The 18963-nt window shown below is 53.0% G+C and overlaps 1 protein-coding gene across 6 annotated transcripts in view; it reads right to left on the bottom strand.

The window, feature by feature from the left end:
- The window catches only part of EPHB2 (EPH receptor B2), a 270415-nt gene that overhangs the window by 167434 nt on the left and 84018 nt on the right, over window positions 1–18963 (bottom strand). For all 6 annotated transcript variants that reach the window (XM_074975421.1, XM_074975422.1, XM_074975416.1 and 3 more), the window contains 2 exons: window positions 11192–11256; window positions 4456–5140 (listed from right to left, as the gene is read on the bottom strand). In XM_074975421.1, the coding sequence (XP_074831522.1) occupies window positions 4456–5140; window positions 11192–11256 (750 nt within the window). The remainder of the gene's footprint in view (window positions 1–4455; window positions 5141–11191; window positions 11257–18963) is intronic.

Raw genomic sequence — 18963 nt, 5'->3', positions numbered from 1 at the left:
CAGTGTGAGCAGGCCTGAATGAGGGTAGGAGAGGGCAGGGACATGAGCGTGCAGAAGAGGGAGAGAACAGCCTCATTTCTCCAGGTGCACAGACAGTATCACAGAGATGGTGTGCCCCAGTCACTGTGCCCTGCAGAACCTTTGTGCTGGCACACCCAGTACAAACGGGCTATCTGGCAGCTGCATGGCCCTGAGGGTACCTTCTGCAGCAACATCCCTACACCTGGTCCCCCTGCACGGGGCATTGTGAGGCGGGAAGAGAGCAGGCAGGAGGGGACAGGCTGGAAAGTTATGACATCAATGGCCCACAGATGACTGCCCTACCCTGCACCAGGACTGAGATGAGCATCGGAGCAGGGGGCATAATTGTCCCTCCTCTGGCTTAGGCAGGGCTGAATTCTCCTGACGGTCCCTTTTCTAACAGGAATATTGGTCTCCAGGCCCTGCTCCATTGGTAAGTCACTGTGTCCCTTCGGCACAGACCTGTGACCAATTTCCTTCATAGTGACAGCTACGGTAGTGAGTCAGACATTCATAGATTCCAAGGCCAGAAGGGCCCATTGTGATCATCTAGACTGACGTCCAGTATAACACCAGCCAGAGACCTGCCTCAAAGTAATTCGTAGAGCAGATCTGTGAGAAAAACATGCACTCTTCTATTGAAAAATGGACAGTGATGGAAAATCTACCACAGCCCTGATTAGCCATTGGAACAGTTTGTTACCCTCACTGTCAAAAATGTATGCTAGGAGGGTGGTGAAGCACTGGAATGGGTTACCTAGGGAGGTGGTGGAATCTCCATCTTAGAGGTTTTTAAGGCCCGGCTTGACAAAGCCCTGGCTGGGATGGTTTAGTGGGTGTTGGTCCTGCTTTGAGCAGGGGGTTGGACTAGATGACCTCCTGAGGTCTCTTCCAACCCCAATCTTCTATGATGATTCTATGATACGCCTTATTTCTGGTCTGAATTTGTCTAGCTTGAAACTTCCAGTCATTGGATCACATCAGACCTTCCTCTGCAAGACTGAGGAGCCCATTATTAAATATTTGTTCCCCAGGTAACTACTTATAGACTGTGATCAAGTCACAGTTTAACAAAAATATTGAGCTCTTTGAGTCTATCAGGATGAGGCAGGTTTCCTAATCCTTTAATCATTTTCTTGCCTCTCCTCTGAACCCTCTCCAGTTTAGCCTCATCCTTCTTCAACTGAGGACACCAGAACTGGGCACAGAATTCCTGTAGCGGTTGCAGCAGTGCCACGTACAGAGGTGAAATCTCCTCTCTGCTCCTACTCGAGATTCCCCCGTTTATGCATCCCATTAGCCCTTTTGGCCAGTGTCACACTGGGAGCTCATGTTCGGCTGATTATCCACTGCCCGCAAAAGCTTTTTCAGAGACACTGCTGCCCAGGTTAGAGTCCCTCATCACGTAAGCATGGCCTACCCACTTTGTTCCTAGATGTATACATTTACATTTAGCATGAGGCTAATTTACCAAGCAATCCAGATCGCTCTGAATCAGTGACCTGTCCTCTTCATTATTTAACACACCCCAGCAAATTGTGTGTCATCTGCAGACTTTATCGGTGATGAATGTGTTTTCTTCCAGACCCCTGATAAAAATATTAAGTAATGTAGGGCTAAGAACTGATCCCTATGGGATCCCACTAGAAACCCACCTGTTCAATGACAATTCACCACTGACCATCACATTTTGAGACCAATCAGTTAGCCAGCTTTTAACCCTTTTAATGTGCGCCATGATACTCTCATCTCTCTCTAGTTTTTAAATCAGAATGTCCACGGTACCAAGTCAAACGCCTCACAGAAGCCTAAGTCTATTACGTCAGCACTGTCACCTCTACGCCATGGTTGGGCTCTAGGCAGCACTCTGGAGGGGCTGGTGGAAACAGACAAGGGAGCACACAGTGGGGTGACCCTCCACGGTTCCAGCTGGTCACCAAAGCAATCGGCTGGAGTTTGGCACAGTGCAAGGACACTCTGCACTCTTCCCCTGTACATCTGCTCCTCCACCAAAGCCCCTCACCCTGCCGTGCAGCTGCCCACCCAGCTCCACGCACAACTCTGCTGATGCCTCAGTCCTCCGCTGCAGACAAAGGGGGGTTCTGCACTGAGGACCAGGATGTAGAATGTTCCCATTAACTGATGAGTTAATCCAGACATGCCCATAGTGATTAACCAGAGAACCAGCCCTCAGATCTTTTGGGCCCTTCAATGACCACAGCTGACAGAGAACAGAAAAACTTGACTTACACTTATTCTGTTACAGCAGAAAAACAGTGAACAACCACATCCAAATCCCTGACGCCTCCAGCCAGGTATCTCAGAGCACCCACCCTGCCCCCACCCCTACCTGCAGCACATGACTCAGGTTCCTTTAGCAGGAGCTATGAGCAGCAAGAACCAGGCTCTGTCGGACCATTGGGAAGGCCAAGGTGACCCCGAGCCCATTTCCTGCCACACCCCAGGACTGTGGAAGGCAGAGCTGCTCCAGCCCGAACCCTCAGCAAACCCCAGTGGAAGTCACGCTGATTCAACTGTATTCCAGTCGCAGTGCAGCCCCTCTCCAGTACCCTTCCCATGGGGCAGAAGGGGCAAATCGTGGAGTTCTCAGGGATACACAAAGTGCCAGTGGAGAACGAGGGAGGATCATGCTGGCTGGGACCTTGAGGGAGAGTTCTCCTCTGAGCAGTGAGTGGGACTGGCAGACCTTGACTTTCTGTGCCTGCAGGAGGCCCTAGTCCTGGTGGTCTCTACTGTGCTTGTACCTTGCTGGTTCACCCAGGGCCTGCCTATCTGCTGAGGAATGTGTGATTCCCCTGAGTCTCCAGGCAATTGCAAGGGAAACTTTATCTCCAAGAAGCAGCAGCTAAGATGGGAGCTGGCACCAGGAGTGTGAGCGGACCTGAAGACATGGGGGGGGAAAGAGAGCAGTGGAACTGGGGGAGGAGGCTGGAAGGCCAGAAGGAATTACGGGGGGAGCAAGTGAAAGTTATTCATTCCTGGGTGACCCTCTCCTGCTGCTCTCCCCTCCCCGCCACAGTAAGGGACCAGATTGCAGCCACTCCTAGCAGTACCTCTGTTAGACACTGCTCCATAGTCTGGATGTCCTGTTACAGTCTAAACATAATCCCTTTGGATCACAATTCTCCCTAAGAATGGACTCCCCTTCAGACCCTGCTGCTGCAGGGAGGGACTCTGGCCACCCATCCTTTCGCCACCTGTTCTGATTGGCTAGCGTAATCCAGCCCTGCAATGCTAAGAGCTACTGGCATCCTTGAGTTGCATGACTCACAGGTACTGTAATCAGGCAATGCCAGGACCCCCTAGCCAGTCGAGGGCGAGCCTTCCACTTGGCATTTTCCCAGGTGAAGCACAGCAGATTGTCTGGGAGATCAGCATGCATGGCGCAGGCACTGAACATGGAACACGCCATGTCTGTGTGTGCGTGTCCCTCAAATGGCTCGGGAGTGCAAGCCTGGCCACCGTACACACCCGCGGGCACCCGACTCAGGCACAAATGGGCAGGCGTGCTCAGAAAGACAGGAGCGCACAGGTGTGAGCAGAAGCTTAGCTAGAAGGAGCATGCGTTCATGGTGCCCCCAGGCACAAGGACAGGCAGTCCAAGCAGGCTATGAACAGGGACCATAGTGATGGGAAACCAGACAACGACAGAGAGGTGTATGGAGATCAGCCAGCCAGATGCATGTTTAGAACCAATGGCCAGCTCTCACAGAGATCATGAAGAGCCTGCAGAATGAATGGAAGGGACTGGATCGTGCTGCCCAGTGCAAGCAAGAGCAGGGAAAGCTCCCCATAGGAAGAACAAAGGGGAAGTGACCAGTCGCACACACACACTGCTTCAGCCCTCACAGCGAGGCCCATCTGTTGCTCTAGGCAGAGTGTGTGCTCCCTTGGGCCTTTGTTTGGGCTGTTCTCCTATTGTTCCCCTCCCTGGCTGCGGAGGACACTGTCAGGTTGACAGAGCTGCAGATTAAAGCTACAAATCCTAATTCCTCACCCTGAGCAACCCAGGTTCTCCCACCCACCTCCAGTACCAGGAAGCAGGGCCTACAATATCGCCTACAAATCCCAGTCACCAACAGTTTGCCAAAGAGCCACTGCCCGGCAGGCAGGTGCTGGGAATGGCTGATGCAATGAAGGAGGGAGCTGGGGAGGGAGCAGCCAAAGGATACGTGGTGCACTCAGACTTGCTGCCACCGCAGAGGCAGGACAAAGCCACTGCGCAGGGTAGGTTTGCTAACAGCATGTGAACGAATCTGTGGCAGCCAACCTCCCTCTGCCTGCAGGAGAAGCAGCATGATGAGGCACCTTCAAGAGCCAGGGGGCTGTGGCCTACGTGCCCTGGCCCGGCGCAATCACAGGTTCCCATGCTAAGGACACAGCAACCTAACAAAAGCAACGAAAAATGGTTACCTCTGCAGATGGTCCCGTTCTCCACCGATTCATAGCCAGCTTTGCACATGCACCGTCCAATGGGCACCAGCCACTCCCCGTCCCCATTGCAGTACAGCTTGATGGGGACATCGACCTCCTCTGCGTTGGTAATGCACGACCCTCTGGCCGCCACCAGTGAAGTGCTCTCTGCTCCAGAGAGTGTCTCCTGAAACACAGCGCCGTTCTGGATCACTCGGGGGCACTTGCGGTAGAAGACCCGGACAGCAATTAAGGACATGCAGCCCCCATAGTCCTGGAATGCGAGATAGAATCCATTCTTGGAGACCGGCCCAAAGCTGCGCACCTCGGTGTTGATCTTCATCACGCGGCCACCCAGGTCCACCTGGGAGAAGCTCTCATCAGCCGCGATGGTGTCCACCTTTGCCCAGGGGTTCTCCATCCAGTTGGGAAAGGTCTTGGTGGCCGAGTCAAAGTCAGATTCAAAGTAGTAGAGATTGAAGGTCTCCTTGCAGGAGCCAGGAACGTTTGGGATGCTGCTGCAGTCCCGGACGGAGAATTTCATCTCCACGTGGATGCGGTGAGCTCCTCTCCTCCGTATGTACTTGGTCCGCAGCCAGTTGTTCTGATTGGACTCAAAGACGTTGCACACCTGGTACGTCCTGATCGTGTTCATGTTCTCGTCATATCCGCTCACCTCTTCCCACTATGGATGGGACACAAAGAGTCACTGGGCTGCATTGCATTTACATTCACCGGCAGTCGGCTTACGCCCGTTTACATGCCCGGTGGGGGCACATCTCTGCCTCTCCCCACCCCCTGATAGACAAAGACTCAGGCTGCCTGGAGGCAGAGGAGAATCCCATTTCAATGTGGGGTCAGCTGCATCGGTACAAACTGCGCTGCACCAGGGTCAATTGTATCTACACTAGGGCTCTGGCTAGGTGCAGCCACCCCAGAGTCCAATGCCAGCGTACACTGGGTCCCTCCCAGTCTCCGTGCTCCCTGAGCCAGGGCAAACGCCTCAAATGCTTCATGCTCATCTAATGAGCCGCGCAGCCAGGTGCTGGGAATGGCTGATGCAATGAAGGAGGGAGCTGGGGAGGGAGCAGCCAAAGGATACGTGGTGCACTCAGGCTACGCTGCCGCTGCTGGGACAGGACAAAGCCACCACACCGGCTAGGGGCTCTCTTCTCCCGGGTGGTTACTTGGTTTCCACTCGTGTTAGCGGGAGATACATGCACTGATTGGCAGAGGAGACTCTTCAAGGGTCATTAAAGTACCTACATGTGTCTAGCACAGCCTGGGCCTCTGTTAGAAGGGCTCTCACCTCCTGGCTCATTCCACTGTCACAGGGGAAAGGATACTTGATATTTTAAAAAGTAAATTGCAAAGAAAACCATGAAGGGCCAGAGTCTCCATCACTTCCACCCTGAGCCGTCACTTACAGCTGGGCAAAGGGAGTGAATGACTGTTTCACCATCACACAGGTACAACTGACGGTCAGACTCCAGGGGTGAAATCCTGGCTTCACTGCAGTGAATGGCAAAACTCCCATTGACTTCAGTGTATTTGTGCCTTTCAATGCTCCTTTATGATGGAGACAGATGTCTCCGAAATGTACTGTGTGTTTCCATATTTCTTCTCCAAGTAAAATGCCGTCTCAGCTCTGCATCTCCCTGTCTGTCCTGGGGGCCTGGTGAATAACCTCATCCGTAACTCTGCCTCCTGTCCCCACCCCGAGATGGGAAGGATGCTGTGTTGTAGAGGACGCTGCCCCAACCCAGCACTGAGCCTTGCATGGTCCAGAGAGAAAAATGTGGCTGTAACACAGAATCATAGAAGATTAGGGCTGGAAGAGACCTCAGGAGGTCATCTAGACCAACCCCCTGCTCAAAGCAGGCCCAATCCCCAACTAAATCATCCCAGCCAGGGCTTTGTCAAGCGGGGCCTCTTTCCACAGCCCCTCAGGTCAGTCTGGGCAACACGCTACACTGACGCACAGGAAAACAGTTCCTGGATGTTCTTTGTCCCCAGTTTTCAAGCCCACTGGGGCAGATAGTCAAGACCTTCTGCGCCCAGCAGGTTGGATGTTCTCAAGGGGAGAGGCTGGCTGCTGAAACTCTGACCCCAACAGCCAGCAGAGCTGGCTGGCTTGACGAGCACCTCAGCACCTCCTAACTCACTCCAGGGGCTGAGAGAGGAGAGCCAGGACCCAGGTAACACCCAGGAAATACATCTGGGCTCCTAGTGACTGATCCATTGCTCAGGGCCTGGGTGCAGGGCTGATGGCATGCTTTCTAAAGCTCCCCTAGGGACTGGGACTTGGTGGTGGAGAGGACACCAGGGTCTCCCTATGCAGTCATATTTGGGATGTTTCCCCTGCTATTTCCCTGGGCTTTCCCTGTGGCAGGCTCATCCACATGCTGTGGCACCATCCCTGGTGACTAACGGCAATAGCTGAGCCTGTCTGCTGCACAAGGTCTCCTGGCAGATCTAAAGGCCATTATTACATCTCCCTTAGCTGCCTCCTCTCCAGACTGACCCTGCCCAGTCCCCTGAGCCTTCCACACCTGGCAGGGTTTGTTTTCCAACCCCTGGCACCTGTTGTTCTCCAAGCTCTCTCCAGCCTCTGGTTCCCAATGTGGAACCAATGCTGCAGTGGAGGCCTGGCTTTCAGCTCTGGGAAAGGCACTGATTTGACAAAGCGGAGCCCCGCAAACAATGTTCCCTAGTCTGTGCGTGGGGCTCCCTCCCCTCCACAGAGCCCAGTACGTCCAGAGAGAGGGCAAAAGAAAGGTTCTCTTTGCCTTGGATGTGGCAAAACTCCACCCCAGTGCTGAATATCCAGGCTGCTGCTGAACATGCCATCAATGGAGCCCAGGTGGAAGGCAAGCGAAAGACACGGGTCTCCTTGCCACAGAGTGAATGGACACGCCCCAAATCCATGTGCTTGCTAAAGAAAGCCCTTTGCCCCTCTGCTGCCCCTGGCTCCCGGATCCTTGCAGGGGCCTGAAGGCTCCTTCTCAGGGGAGAAACCGGTCAACATTTGGGGACGTCTCCCTTCGGCACAGGTGGCGCTGAGCACACCCTGGAGCAGGAACGCATGGCTACCCAGCAGGCCGGGGCTGGGGCAGGCACACGAGTTGTTCATTTGTGGTGTGCACAGATGTGAGAGGGACACTGGCTGGGAGGAGGCTTAGCCATCAACTGAGCCGTCCCAAGAAAGCAGAGCTCCTCCCATGGCTTTGTCCAGGCCAGATAGGGTGCAGCATCCAGCGGTGGCCCCACCCCACCCACAACACCTAAAGCCAGCGTCTTTCCCATGGCACAGGCAGGAACCAGCACCACGGATTGTAGCCGCAGGAAGCAGCGGGGTCCAGGGTTGCCAGGTTCCTGCTGCAAGCGGGGAGCAGCATGAGGCAGTGAGCGTCTTTGGAAACGCCGAGCGGCACACTCCGCTTGGAGAAAGAAAAGGAGGACTTGTGGCACCTTAGAGACTAAAAAATTTATTTGAGCATAAGCTTTCGTGAGCTACAGCTTGGAGTGCAGCAAGAGGGGGAATCTAGTAGGCACTAGTGACAAAATCCCAGGCAGCTGGAATGGCGTATCCATAAGCCTGCTCACTGAGAAGTCAAACAAACAGTTTCCCATGGACGTGAAACCTGATGTGTTGGGAAGACGCCCTCCCTGAAAACAGGACTGCCTTACCCAGCACAAGGCACTAGCCAGAGCTCTCATCATTCCCAGAGCGAACCCCTCCACCACTTGCCGCCAGCAGAAATTCAATGCTAACTCTCCGAGAGCTGCCAGAGCACACCTGCCCGACGGCCCTGGCCCTTCAGGCTGTGAAAAGCCTCACGAGAGACACTCAGGCCCTACAGTGCTAGGCACTGAGATTGCGCCGCGCACATTTAGGCTAAATACCCAGTGGAGGCACTCACATAAAGGCAGCCACATGATCCTCACATAGTTCCAATTTTCCTCATTTGCACTGTCCATAAATCTGCTTCCACAGATTTTATTTCTCACTATCATCTATATTGCAGTGGAAAACTGCAGCAGGTTTTGCCACACATTTCAGTCACTGGCTGTTAGCAATGCTGAGTGGCCAGGAGGGATAAAGAAGAAGCAAATGAACATTCAGTCACAAAATCTATTGACGGGAACTTCCCTGCCCTGCATGAAATACGGCTCTTCCAGCATTATCATCCGGAAGAAAACTGTCCCGGTGTCTTACAAAGGCAGTGGCACCAAATTACAGGGGCAAGTAGCACAGAAAAGCAACCGAAAAATCACAACAAATACAGGTGGGTTCTGCAGGAGAGTGTATTGGCCCGGTCCCCATCCCCTCACACATGCTGGGTGTGTATTGGCCCGGTCCCCTGTGATCGAACATGTCAGGTTAGGGCAAAGCAGGTCAGGGCAATTGAGGCCAACGGGAAGCCAAGCCGCCTGCATCTCTGGGGTCCGCCAAGCTCTCTGTGCCTCTGGTGTTCCCCAGGCCGTCTCCAGTCCCTGGTGATCCCAGAGCTGTGGGGGAGCAGGGACACGGGGCTGGAGAGCCCAGAGTGCGGGTTGTCTGCGCCTTCAGAAAGAATCCCTAGTGAGGCTCCTCGAGTGGCCTGGCAATGCCCCAGCTGTGGCTGCAGGCCAGGCCCCTGGCTCTAGAGCAGATCCCCCCGCACCCTGAGCTGGGAGGGGAAGAGGAAGAGTAAGGCGTGTCAGGGCTCCGGTCTAACACCTAAGAGAGCCCTGTCAGTGCCCAAGGCAGGTGGGAGACTGCAGTGGATGCTGGGCAACGGCGCTGCAGATGGACCCCACATCGGCCCACCTTGCACCCCATGCTTTAACCACACCAGCATACTGCCTCCTGTCAGCGCCAAGACCTTCCGCACTACAGCAGGGGAATTCAGTCTGGGTGTGGCAGGGTTTCTGGCCTTCAGCACAGCCCCAGGAACTGGGGTGGTTAAGTAACAACATCTCAGATCTGGATCTTCTCCCGAGTCACCATCCAGTGCTTCCCTGACTGCCTGTCATATGCCTCTGCACTTCCTGCACTGAGCCAAATGGTTCGAATTGCGGCTTTCGGTCCAGCTCAGATCCCACAGCACTGGCACCAGGTGCCAGTCAGGGTAGTAAGAACTCCCCTTACAATGCTTGGGTGTGAGGACACAGGAGCAGGTGGGAATGAGAGCCTTAGTCGGAGCTCTCCTCCAAAGTGCTCTGCCGTCACAGCTGAGCCAACTGCCAACATGGGGGTCTTGTAGTTTGCTGCTGCGGGACAGGAAATTCCTCCTCCCCCAGGCAAGGGGAAATGGCCGAGGGATGTGTACGCCGGCGTGGTGTCTCTGTCACCATGGCTTTGGGGTGAGCCCTGGGGCGGGTGCACAGCTTCTGCACTTGCCATGCAGACACACCCTGGCCTCCGTGTGCCTGTCATACTTCTCCTGGAGCCTGCCAGCTCAGCCCCACAGACCCGACGGAATAGAGTCTCTCAACGCGCACACAGTCACCAAACTGGGCTCAGTCAGCAAAGCCCAGAATCCAGGGCCCTCCACTGACAACACCTCGCCCCAGCCCCAGAGAGTCATCTGCAGTGAACATGGGCTGCTCCCAGCTGCCAGGCAGGGACAAGGGAACACGGTGCTCAAACCCTGCAGGCCCACCTGCGCCGCCGTGTTTCTCTTCATTTCTTCAAATGGATCTTTGTGTTATGGGAGAGCACAGAACAGACCCAGCGCTTCTCTGGTGTCCTTCACAACCTCCAGGCCAGGGCTGAGTCTGGAGTCATACACCCCTGGAAGTCGGATGGAGTTTGTCTGAGTAAGGCCCCCAGGATCTGGTTCACCGTGAGAGTAGTCTGGTTGGAGTGGAGTGTAGGGAGAGTCCAAATTACCTCACTGAACTTCCTTGGACGTGTGCGCCACTTAGAGACCCAAGTGCCCAGGCCCTTACTGGGTGTTACTCAGTACTTCCTCCAGCAAGCTCCCATTGCTGCGAGCAGACAGGGCGTCACCACTGTCAGATCTGGCCCACAGTGACTGGCTTCCTTGGTGCTAATTCCCTAAGACTGCAGCACTTATTGCCAGGAGGAGATGCCATGATCCCTTATGGAGAGGGGAAAGGCAGGACCCCTCTGCCACGCCTTCTGCAGCTACTTGGCAGGAGCTGAGCTGTCTAGCTCTGGCTGCTTCCCGACCAGCCAGAGAAGCCAGGCCAGTTTCACTTGCCATTCTCACCAATTCATGCCAGGCCCTGGGCCTGCAGCGGGTGTGTTTGGGTTCAGTGTTCCTGGCCACGCCTTTTTCCAACCCGAACAACTGACATTTCTCACATTTTGACAATTAAAAAAAAAAGTTCTGGGAAATTTTGTGATGAAGCATTTGCTGAATCTCCCACCCCCCTCTGAGCATTTCAGCGACTACGGAGAGTGGGCTACAGCTTCAAAAGCACCTGACCGCCGTTTTCAAAAGGGATTTAGCCCCTTAGGCGTTTCAGTCCAATTGACAGCCAATGAGAATTCAGCTCCTAATCACGCAGATGCTTTTTAAAATCTTACCCCATATCAAACATTTTCAAAATCTCAGAATTCAGGAATTTGGGGGGGAACGTTTTTGCCATCTGCTTGTTTTGGTTTTGGCCCTGTTTCAGTGAATCTCTTTTAGTAAACAGTACCATCTAGGATTGCTAATCTGCCCCAATCTGGGTCCTACACCACTGTTCCCTTCAATCCCGAGAACAACAGAGAACTCACCCCTGAGGGAGGATGCACTGTCCAGCCCAGCTCTGCCGTCGCCGTGGTGGAGTCCATTAGCGTTTCTGCGGGAAGATTACAAAAGAGAGCCGTCAAGGGGAGAGAACCAGGAGGCAACCTCAGTAGGCAGGTTCGAGTGAGCAGCACAGCAGGATCCAGACCAGGAGAGCCATTCACACACCCCAGGAAGGCCTCCAGTCACGGCTCAGGGCAGAGGCCTTAACAAGCAGATTGGTGCAGAAACCAGCTATGATCCTGGGCAGCGAGCAGCGTCCGCCCCAGGTTAGCATCTTGTCTCTTCACATACCACTGATGACCCACTCCAGAGCCTAGGGCTTCCGCCAGAGCTGGAATTTCCACTAGCTCTCAGCAAGGAGGAGGGCCCACGCTCACGTAGGGCCTGATCCACAGAGAGCCTGCCCTTTGCCTGGCGCCAGGTCCAGCCCCAGCTCAGCTCGTGCACTGGGGATCTCCCTCAGGACCATGGGCTGGGGAGAAATTCTCCAGTGGCATGGAGGAGCTGTTCTGCAGTCCCTCCCTCAGGCTGATAATGGGCTGATCCACAGAGTGGAAGACAGAGGCCACTCAAGACAATCTGGAGTGGTAGACAAAACTTCAGTGTGCTGCACCCCTCCTCCTAGGCCTAGGGCAGCTAGTCATGATGGAGGGGTGGCCAGGCCAAATTTGAGTGAGTGGTATTGTGACCTGGCACACAGGGTCACAATGCCACAGAGATTTGGCCTAGCCGCTCTCTGTCATGACGAGGGGCAGCCGGGCCAAATCTGCAGCTTTAGGCAGCTGTTTAGTCTACCTAAGGCTAGAACGGCCCCTGCCCCACCCCTTCCCTGGTCTGCCTTGCCCCAAACAGGAGCTAAACTCCATGCATGCAGGCAGTGCTGAAGTAGCGGGGTTCAGCAGTGTTATTGTGCTGCCAACCCTGCCCCTCTGCGTAGAGGAACACCTCCATTCTGCACTGGGGGTCAGCACCTGTCCCCAAGTGCCGTGTGTGCACAAGCAGCGGCAGGTACCTGAGCCGTCTTGGTGCTCAGGCTCAGCCTTGGAGGGCCCTGCCATTGGTCCACCTCTGAGCATGGCCCTGCCAGCCTTGCTTCACCCACAATCTGTATGGAGAAGGGGGCTGCAGCCCCACCGTTTCACACCATCCCCAGGTGAAATCTGCTCCTCAAGGGGCGGGTTTCCCCTTCAAAAATATCTAATCCTCATGGACTACGTGGCGGCAGCTCGGAAACGGCAGTGCAGGAGCTGCAGCCCAGCAAGCGGTACTAGAGGCTTCTCTGCTAACCTCTGCTTAGAGAGCTGCTTAAATGTAAAAGAACATGACTTTTTCCCACCACTTTGCACAGTAAGAATAATAGTCAGCAGCACTGCCAAAAAGCACATTGTATTGCACAGGGAAAAACCCTGATTTAAGGATTTAAACAACATTAAACTTTAAACTAACATTAAGGCTGATTTTCCAGGCAATCTGGGCCCAAAGGCTTTAGGTCAGATGATGTTTCAGCCCATCAGGACTGAGAAAAAAAATAGACCAAGTTTTTACAGACAGTGCAGGTAGCAATGATGACCGTTAAGGCTGCCAGATACTTTCCATTATAAGATCCTTCTTTCAATTTCTTATAACTTTGCCAACATTTAACCATTCAGTCTGAAACGTTCCTTGCCAGGTGTCTGCCTCAGCCTGAGGTGTTCTGGGAGGTTTCAGATAAAATGGTCCAGCCGTTCCTCTGAACAAAATTAGGAAAATTTTGTTGCTTTGCCCATGTTAAAAACAGCCACACCAAGCGCTCTCAGTGGGACATGGGGTGGGGATGCTGCAGCATACACTGGAGCCTCCACAGTGCCCCCTCCCCCGCCCCCAGCTGCAGAGTGGGGAAGCTGGGAAACTGAAGACCCCCACATCCCACTCCAGGTTCTCCCACACCCTGCACTCTACCACACAGAGTTGCGTGCATGCAAGGTAAGTCCCATGCCTGGGCCCCCCACCCCCATCCACTGCAAAGGGCCAAGCATGGCAACGGCAGGGAGGGCTGGATTTGGGGCTGCTGGGGGGTGACACGGGTCATAGGGTTTTTACCATCTCAGCCTTTCTTTCAGGGATTTATTTATTTTTAAACACAGAATCCCTTTGATTTTTGCTTCTTTGTGTTTAGGAATAGGCTAGGTTCAGGTACGCTTGGAAGCCTGTGCGATGGAACCACACAGCACGGGTTCTGTTAACCCGCACACAACGCACAACATGGGACAGGTGAGCCCCAAAGGCAAAAGCAGGGGACGGGCTGGCAGCGTAAACACTGCCAGGTGTGCTGGGCACCTTCCGATGCAGTGGTCCTGGCAGGGAAGACAGAGGCATCTGAGGCTGTGGCCCTGGTGGGGCCCCAACTGGAGAGATGCTCCCTCCCTCCGCTCCGGGTTAGCAGCGTGGAATTACGCACGCTCCCTCCAGGCAGCCTCCCAATGATACATGCAGTCAGGCCCAGGGAGGGTGAGTGGGGGAGACACAGCGAGGGCCCAGACCCACAGAGCTCAATAAGGGACAGCTAGGCTAACTGGTCTGCCCTGGGGGATCCAGATACCATGCTGCTGCCATTTGCCTCTGGAAGTGTTACCAGACAAGCACGCCACATACCATAGGCACAGCTGCCTGGCGACTTGGGGAGGGGCGGAGAGCAACGAGCGGGGGCCTCAAGGAGGGGGCGGAGTGGGGGCAGGAAGAGATGGGGCAAGTGTTGGGCCTCGGGGGCGGGGACTCGGACGTTCCCCCGTGGGGAAAAGTAAAACGCAGGGCCTATGCCCCACACACAATATAATTTTATGCTTCAAGTTTTGTTCTTGTCTATTTCTCCTTAATACCTTTTGTAGGGGAGCGCTAGCAGCCCTCTGTGTTATTAGCAGACCGCTGTATTATACGCATTAACCAGATACCTTACAATACTGGCAACGTAACTGCATCTAGTCACCCCAGCGTATAAGCAGGACTTAAAACCCACGATGAGACGGGTTCCTGATGAGACAGTACTAACAATTTCTTCTTCGGAGGAGTCCTCTCCTTAGCATGGATATGAGTAGCTGTGTTTGCTCTTGGCCTCTGTGCTTTCTGTATCTTTCTGTGTTGTGCTCAACTTTTATGCTAAAATGTATTGGAAAAAATATTTTAATTACATTATTTCTAAACAAATTTCCTCCAACTTCAAAGCCCGCTTGGAGGGCTGGGTTCAGGGAAAGTCTGATGCTTCCACGACAGACTGTATCTTAACTAGTGCACAGCCTTCTCTAAAATGGCTGCCCAAAGGGGACTTGTCTGCAGAACCTCTAATTGCCTGAAAACAGGCTTTGGATGAAAATACCTCCTGACCCCTAATGAGAGCATCCCAGACTGTCCCATGTGACAGTGTGTGACGGAGAGTCTATGGCTAAGGCTGCACTGAGGTTTGCGGTTATAGCAGGGATAAGATCCCTTTCTTAGGTCTGAGTAATGTGCATCAGCGCTAATGTACAGCGCACACGCACGGTGAAGAGTGCATTTTCAGGGACGCTCGAAGTTAAGCTGTTGAGGAGTTTAGGAGCTGGATGCAGTTACACATGAAACACGGCCTGGGATCTCTCCTTTCCTCCACTCCCTCCAGCTCCGAAAGGGCTGGGAAGTGACCCTTCAGACTTTAGGCCCACGCATCTCCAGACTAAGGCCCCCATCCAGCAAAGCACTTTAGCACGTGCTTGAAGTTTTGCAAGTGCTTTGGAACGGTGCTGGACCAGGGTCTGAATTCCCAATACCAGCAAGTTTTATATTAAAAAGGAGACACATTATGTGACTTTTGCCAAAGGACACTGACAGAGATTGCCTCCTTCACACCACAGCCAGCTCAAAGCCCAGGCAGCGAAGAGCTGGAGTAGGAGTGAGCCTGCACTCCCCTGTCCTACTGCTCAACCTACCTCCCCAGCCTCACTCCCTTAGCCCCATGCAACCCCTCTCGCTAGCTCCCCCATAAAAAGAAAAGGAAGATTTGTGGCACCTTAGAGACTAACACGTTTATTTGATCTGCTGGTTTTACTGGCTATAATGGGAAACTTATTCTGCTTGGAAACTGGCACATTGCCTTTCCTGCTTGCACTGCCTAGACACAGCAAAGAGGAAGGGCAGACACTCAACAGAGAGCCCCCAGCATTCATTAGCACCGTGGCCTTTGGAGTCACTTTTTGTTCAGCTCTAGTCACGTTGATAATATCCATATTTGCAGAACACAACTCCTCCTCCCTCCACAGCTGCCCATTCAGCATCACAAGTACCTAGTCCCTTCCCTGGTCTGGCTAGCAAACGAAAGCTTAAAAACCGAGAGCGGAGGCGACATGACAGGATAGATGGGGAAGGGGGCAGGAAATTAAAAACATGTCCAGCTAGTCAGAGCGAGTCTACCTCAGCAGCCCTATCTACACTAAGGTTGAAACTATGCTAGCAGCAGCCATATGGCTGACATCTCTGTCCTGCTCTACCGGTGATTTCAGGCCATCATCTGACTCATGGGTGGCTGCACATGGAAATGCAGCAGCCTTGTACCAGAGATACCGATCAATTGTTATTTCACCCACTGTCAGCTCCCGGTTGGATGACTCTCTACATGTTCTAGATCGCAGGCTGCCACTCTACAGCCTCAGCAGATGGCACTGATTTCATCGCAGAGTCTGAGCCAATCACATGGGAACCACAATCCAGCATCCCTGGGAGGCATCCCAGAGATGCTGCCTCCTACTGCTTGATCCTGGCAGGTGAAGAATCAAAGCACCCTGCAGCAAACACCAACAATGGGATTCCTCTCTGCTTTTAGCACCCAGCATGAGGAGAAGGGGGAAGGTGGTCAGAGGGTCTCACCATGTGCAGCAAAAAGGTGAAAAAAGTCAGAGGCTTACACAAACACAGCCACAAGGGTGCACTGTCTCATTAACACCAGCCACTGCATCCTCCCCAGCACCTGTCCTCTGGACATCTCCAACGCTCTTTATTTAACCCCCCAGCTACTCAGAGGTTCCAAGGCCAGACAGGACCATTGTGATCATCTTAGTCTGACCTCCTGTAGAACGCTGGCCAGAGACCTGCCCCACAATCATTCCTAGAGCAGATCGGTGAGGAAAACATCCACTCTAGATTTAAAAATTGTCAGCAATGGAGACTCCACCACATCCCTTGGTAAACTGTTCCAAAGTTTCACTGTTCAAAATGTAGACCTTATTTCCAGTCGGAACTTGCCTAGCTTCAACTTCCTCGACCTTTCTCTGTTAGTACGAAGAGCCTGGGCTAGTCTACGCTACCGCACAACATCGGCACAGCTGTATCAATGCAGATGTGCCATGGCAGCACATCTGGTGAGGGCGTGCTATGCCAACGGGAGAGCACTCGCCCATTGGTGCAATTACTCCACTGCAACGAGAGGCAGAAGCTGTGTCAGCGGGGGATCATCTCCCACCGACAGCGCAGTGTGGACAGCACTCTGAGTCAATGTAACTTGCGTCGCTCGGGGGTGGTTTTTTCACACCCGAGTGATGTACGTTACATCAACTTAAGCGATAGTTTAGACAAGCCCCCCATTATTAAATATTTGTTCCCAGTGTAGATACTTACCGACAGTAATCAAGTCACCCCTTTGTGATGGGATTTATAAACCCCAAACCAGTGATGAAGGGGTGTGGGCAAGGCTGGTCCCGCCCCTCTGGCCCTGTCAATCATGTTGGGGTGGAATAAGGGCTGAAAAGGAGGAAGTTCCCGGCAGCTGCCTGGCAGCTCTTGGAGAGAGCAGTTGATGGCTCTACAGCTCCAAAAGGAGTCTCCTGAATGTCTTCGGGGAACTGCCCTCAGAAAGGCCATTTACCAGATCCCCACTGCCGGGCCTACAGGGGGAAAAGGACCCTGGTCTACTGGCCAGGTAGCACAGCTCCACACTAAAGGGAGTCGGGGCATGGGAGTTTATACATGGGCAAGGAACTATAACTCAAGTGCATATTCGATATCCCTACTGAGGCAGATGGAAGTGTCCTAAGGATTTTTTGGTGTCCCTACAGTAGGATGCACCCGTCAGGAGCCCAAGAACTGTGACCCCACTTAATCGTCCATGTATTAAATAGATGGAGCTCCTTGAGTCTCTCTCTATCCGGCAGGTTTTCTAATCCTTTAATCATTGTCATGGCTCTTCTCTGAACCTTCTCCAATTTATCAACCTCTTTCTAGCATTGCGGGCACCAGAACTGGACACAGGATTCCACCTGGGCCAAATCCAGAGGTGAAATAATCTCTCCCCCCCACTCGAGATTCCCCTATTTATGCATCCCAGAATCCCATTCGCTCTTTTGGCCACAGCGTCACACCAGGAGCTCGTGTTCAGCTGATTATCCCCCATAACTCCCCAAATCTTTTTCAGAGTCATGGCTTCCTAGGATAGAGTCCCCCGTCCTGTAACTGTGGGCTACACTCTTTGTCCCTAGATGTACACGCTTACATTTAGCCATATTAAAATGTACAGTTTGCTTGTGCCCAGTTTATCAAGAGATCCAGATCGCTCTGTAGCAGTGACTTGTCTTCTTTATTATTTACCATTCTCCCAAGTTTTGTGTTACCTGCACACTTTACCAGGGATGATTTTATGTCTTCTTTCAGGTCACTGATAAAAATGTTAATAGTGCAGGGTCAAGAACCGACCCCCGCCGGGCCCCACTGGTAACACATCTGCTTGATGACGATTCCCTGTTCACGGTTACATTTGGAGACCTATCAGCCAGTTTTTAATCCATTGTGTGCCATGTTAACATTATATCTTTGTAGTTTTTTAATCAAAGTGTCATGCGGTATCAAGTCAAACACCTCACTGGGAAGACACTGGCCCTAGAGGACCAAGGAAGAACTCTTTGGAAGCATTACCTCCTTGCTAGGCAATCCGAGCTTTCCATTGCAACAGCAGAATATCAGACCAATCAACAGCTCGGGAAGGCAACCTTGAGGGAGGCTGTTTACTGGCTGAAATGCTGCTCTCCCATTCTCCTCTCTGGCACGTGAATCAAAAATGGAACCATAAATAACTAGTTGGCTCCAAGCCTCTGATTTTCCCGTTTGTTGCCTTGCTCTTGCTGAGCACTGTCTGGAAGGCATTCCCTACCTGAGATCAGTGAGCACTCACTCTTCTGTTTCTTGCCGTCCACAGCTCTGTAGTGAGGTGTACAGCCTGTCGTACATTCCTACTCCACTCCCCGGATCAGTTTCACTCATCTGAGCACTCCAGGGCAGCACGCTCAACTCTTTCCTTACGCATTGTTTCCTTCCAAACCCAGTAACGGTGTTAATTCTCTGATTTCCAGCAAATGGAATCAGGAGCGATTTGCAATCCATTCATGCATCCCTAGGCTGCAAAGGGCTTAGCTCTGCCTCCCTCCCGGGTTCCACATCAGATCGACGACGGGATCCTTGGTGAGAGGCTAGCATGGCCAGATTGCTCCAGAGAGGACGCTCCACATACCAGGCACCAAGCTAGTTAAAGGCACAGTGGGCCCTGTTTTCACAGTCTCTTCTTGAAATGCTGGCATGGAGTCTAAACTAGTGACCAACAAAACGCTGAAGGTTTGAAAAAGTGTAACCTGTCCCCACCCCATCTCCCCAGCCAGCCACCCTGAATGTCCCTCAGGGTCTGTTCTTATTTAAATTGGACAGGTCTTACTGCTGCACGGGGGCAGAGTAAACTTATCAAATAGGAGGTTAAGAGGTGACTTATCACTGT

The sequence above is a fragment of the Natator depressus genome, chromosome 18, assembly GCF_965152275.1.
Source record: "Natator depressus isolate rNatDep1 chromosome 18, rNatDep2.hap1, whole genome shotgun sequence".
NCBI classification, from domain to species: domain Eukaryota; kingdom Metazoa; phylum Chordata; order Testudines; family Cheloniidae; genus Natator; species Natator depressus.
The sequence above is the reverse complement of the archived record's forward strand: the minus strand, read 5'-3'. Positions and strand labels throughout refer to the sequence as shown.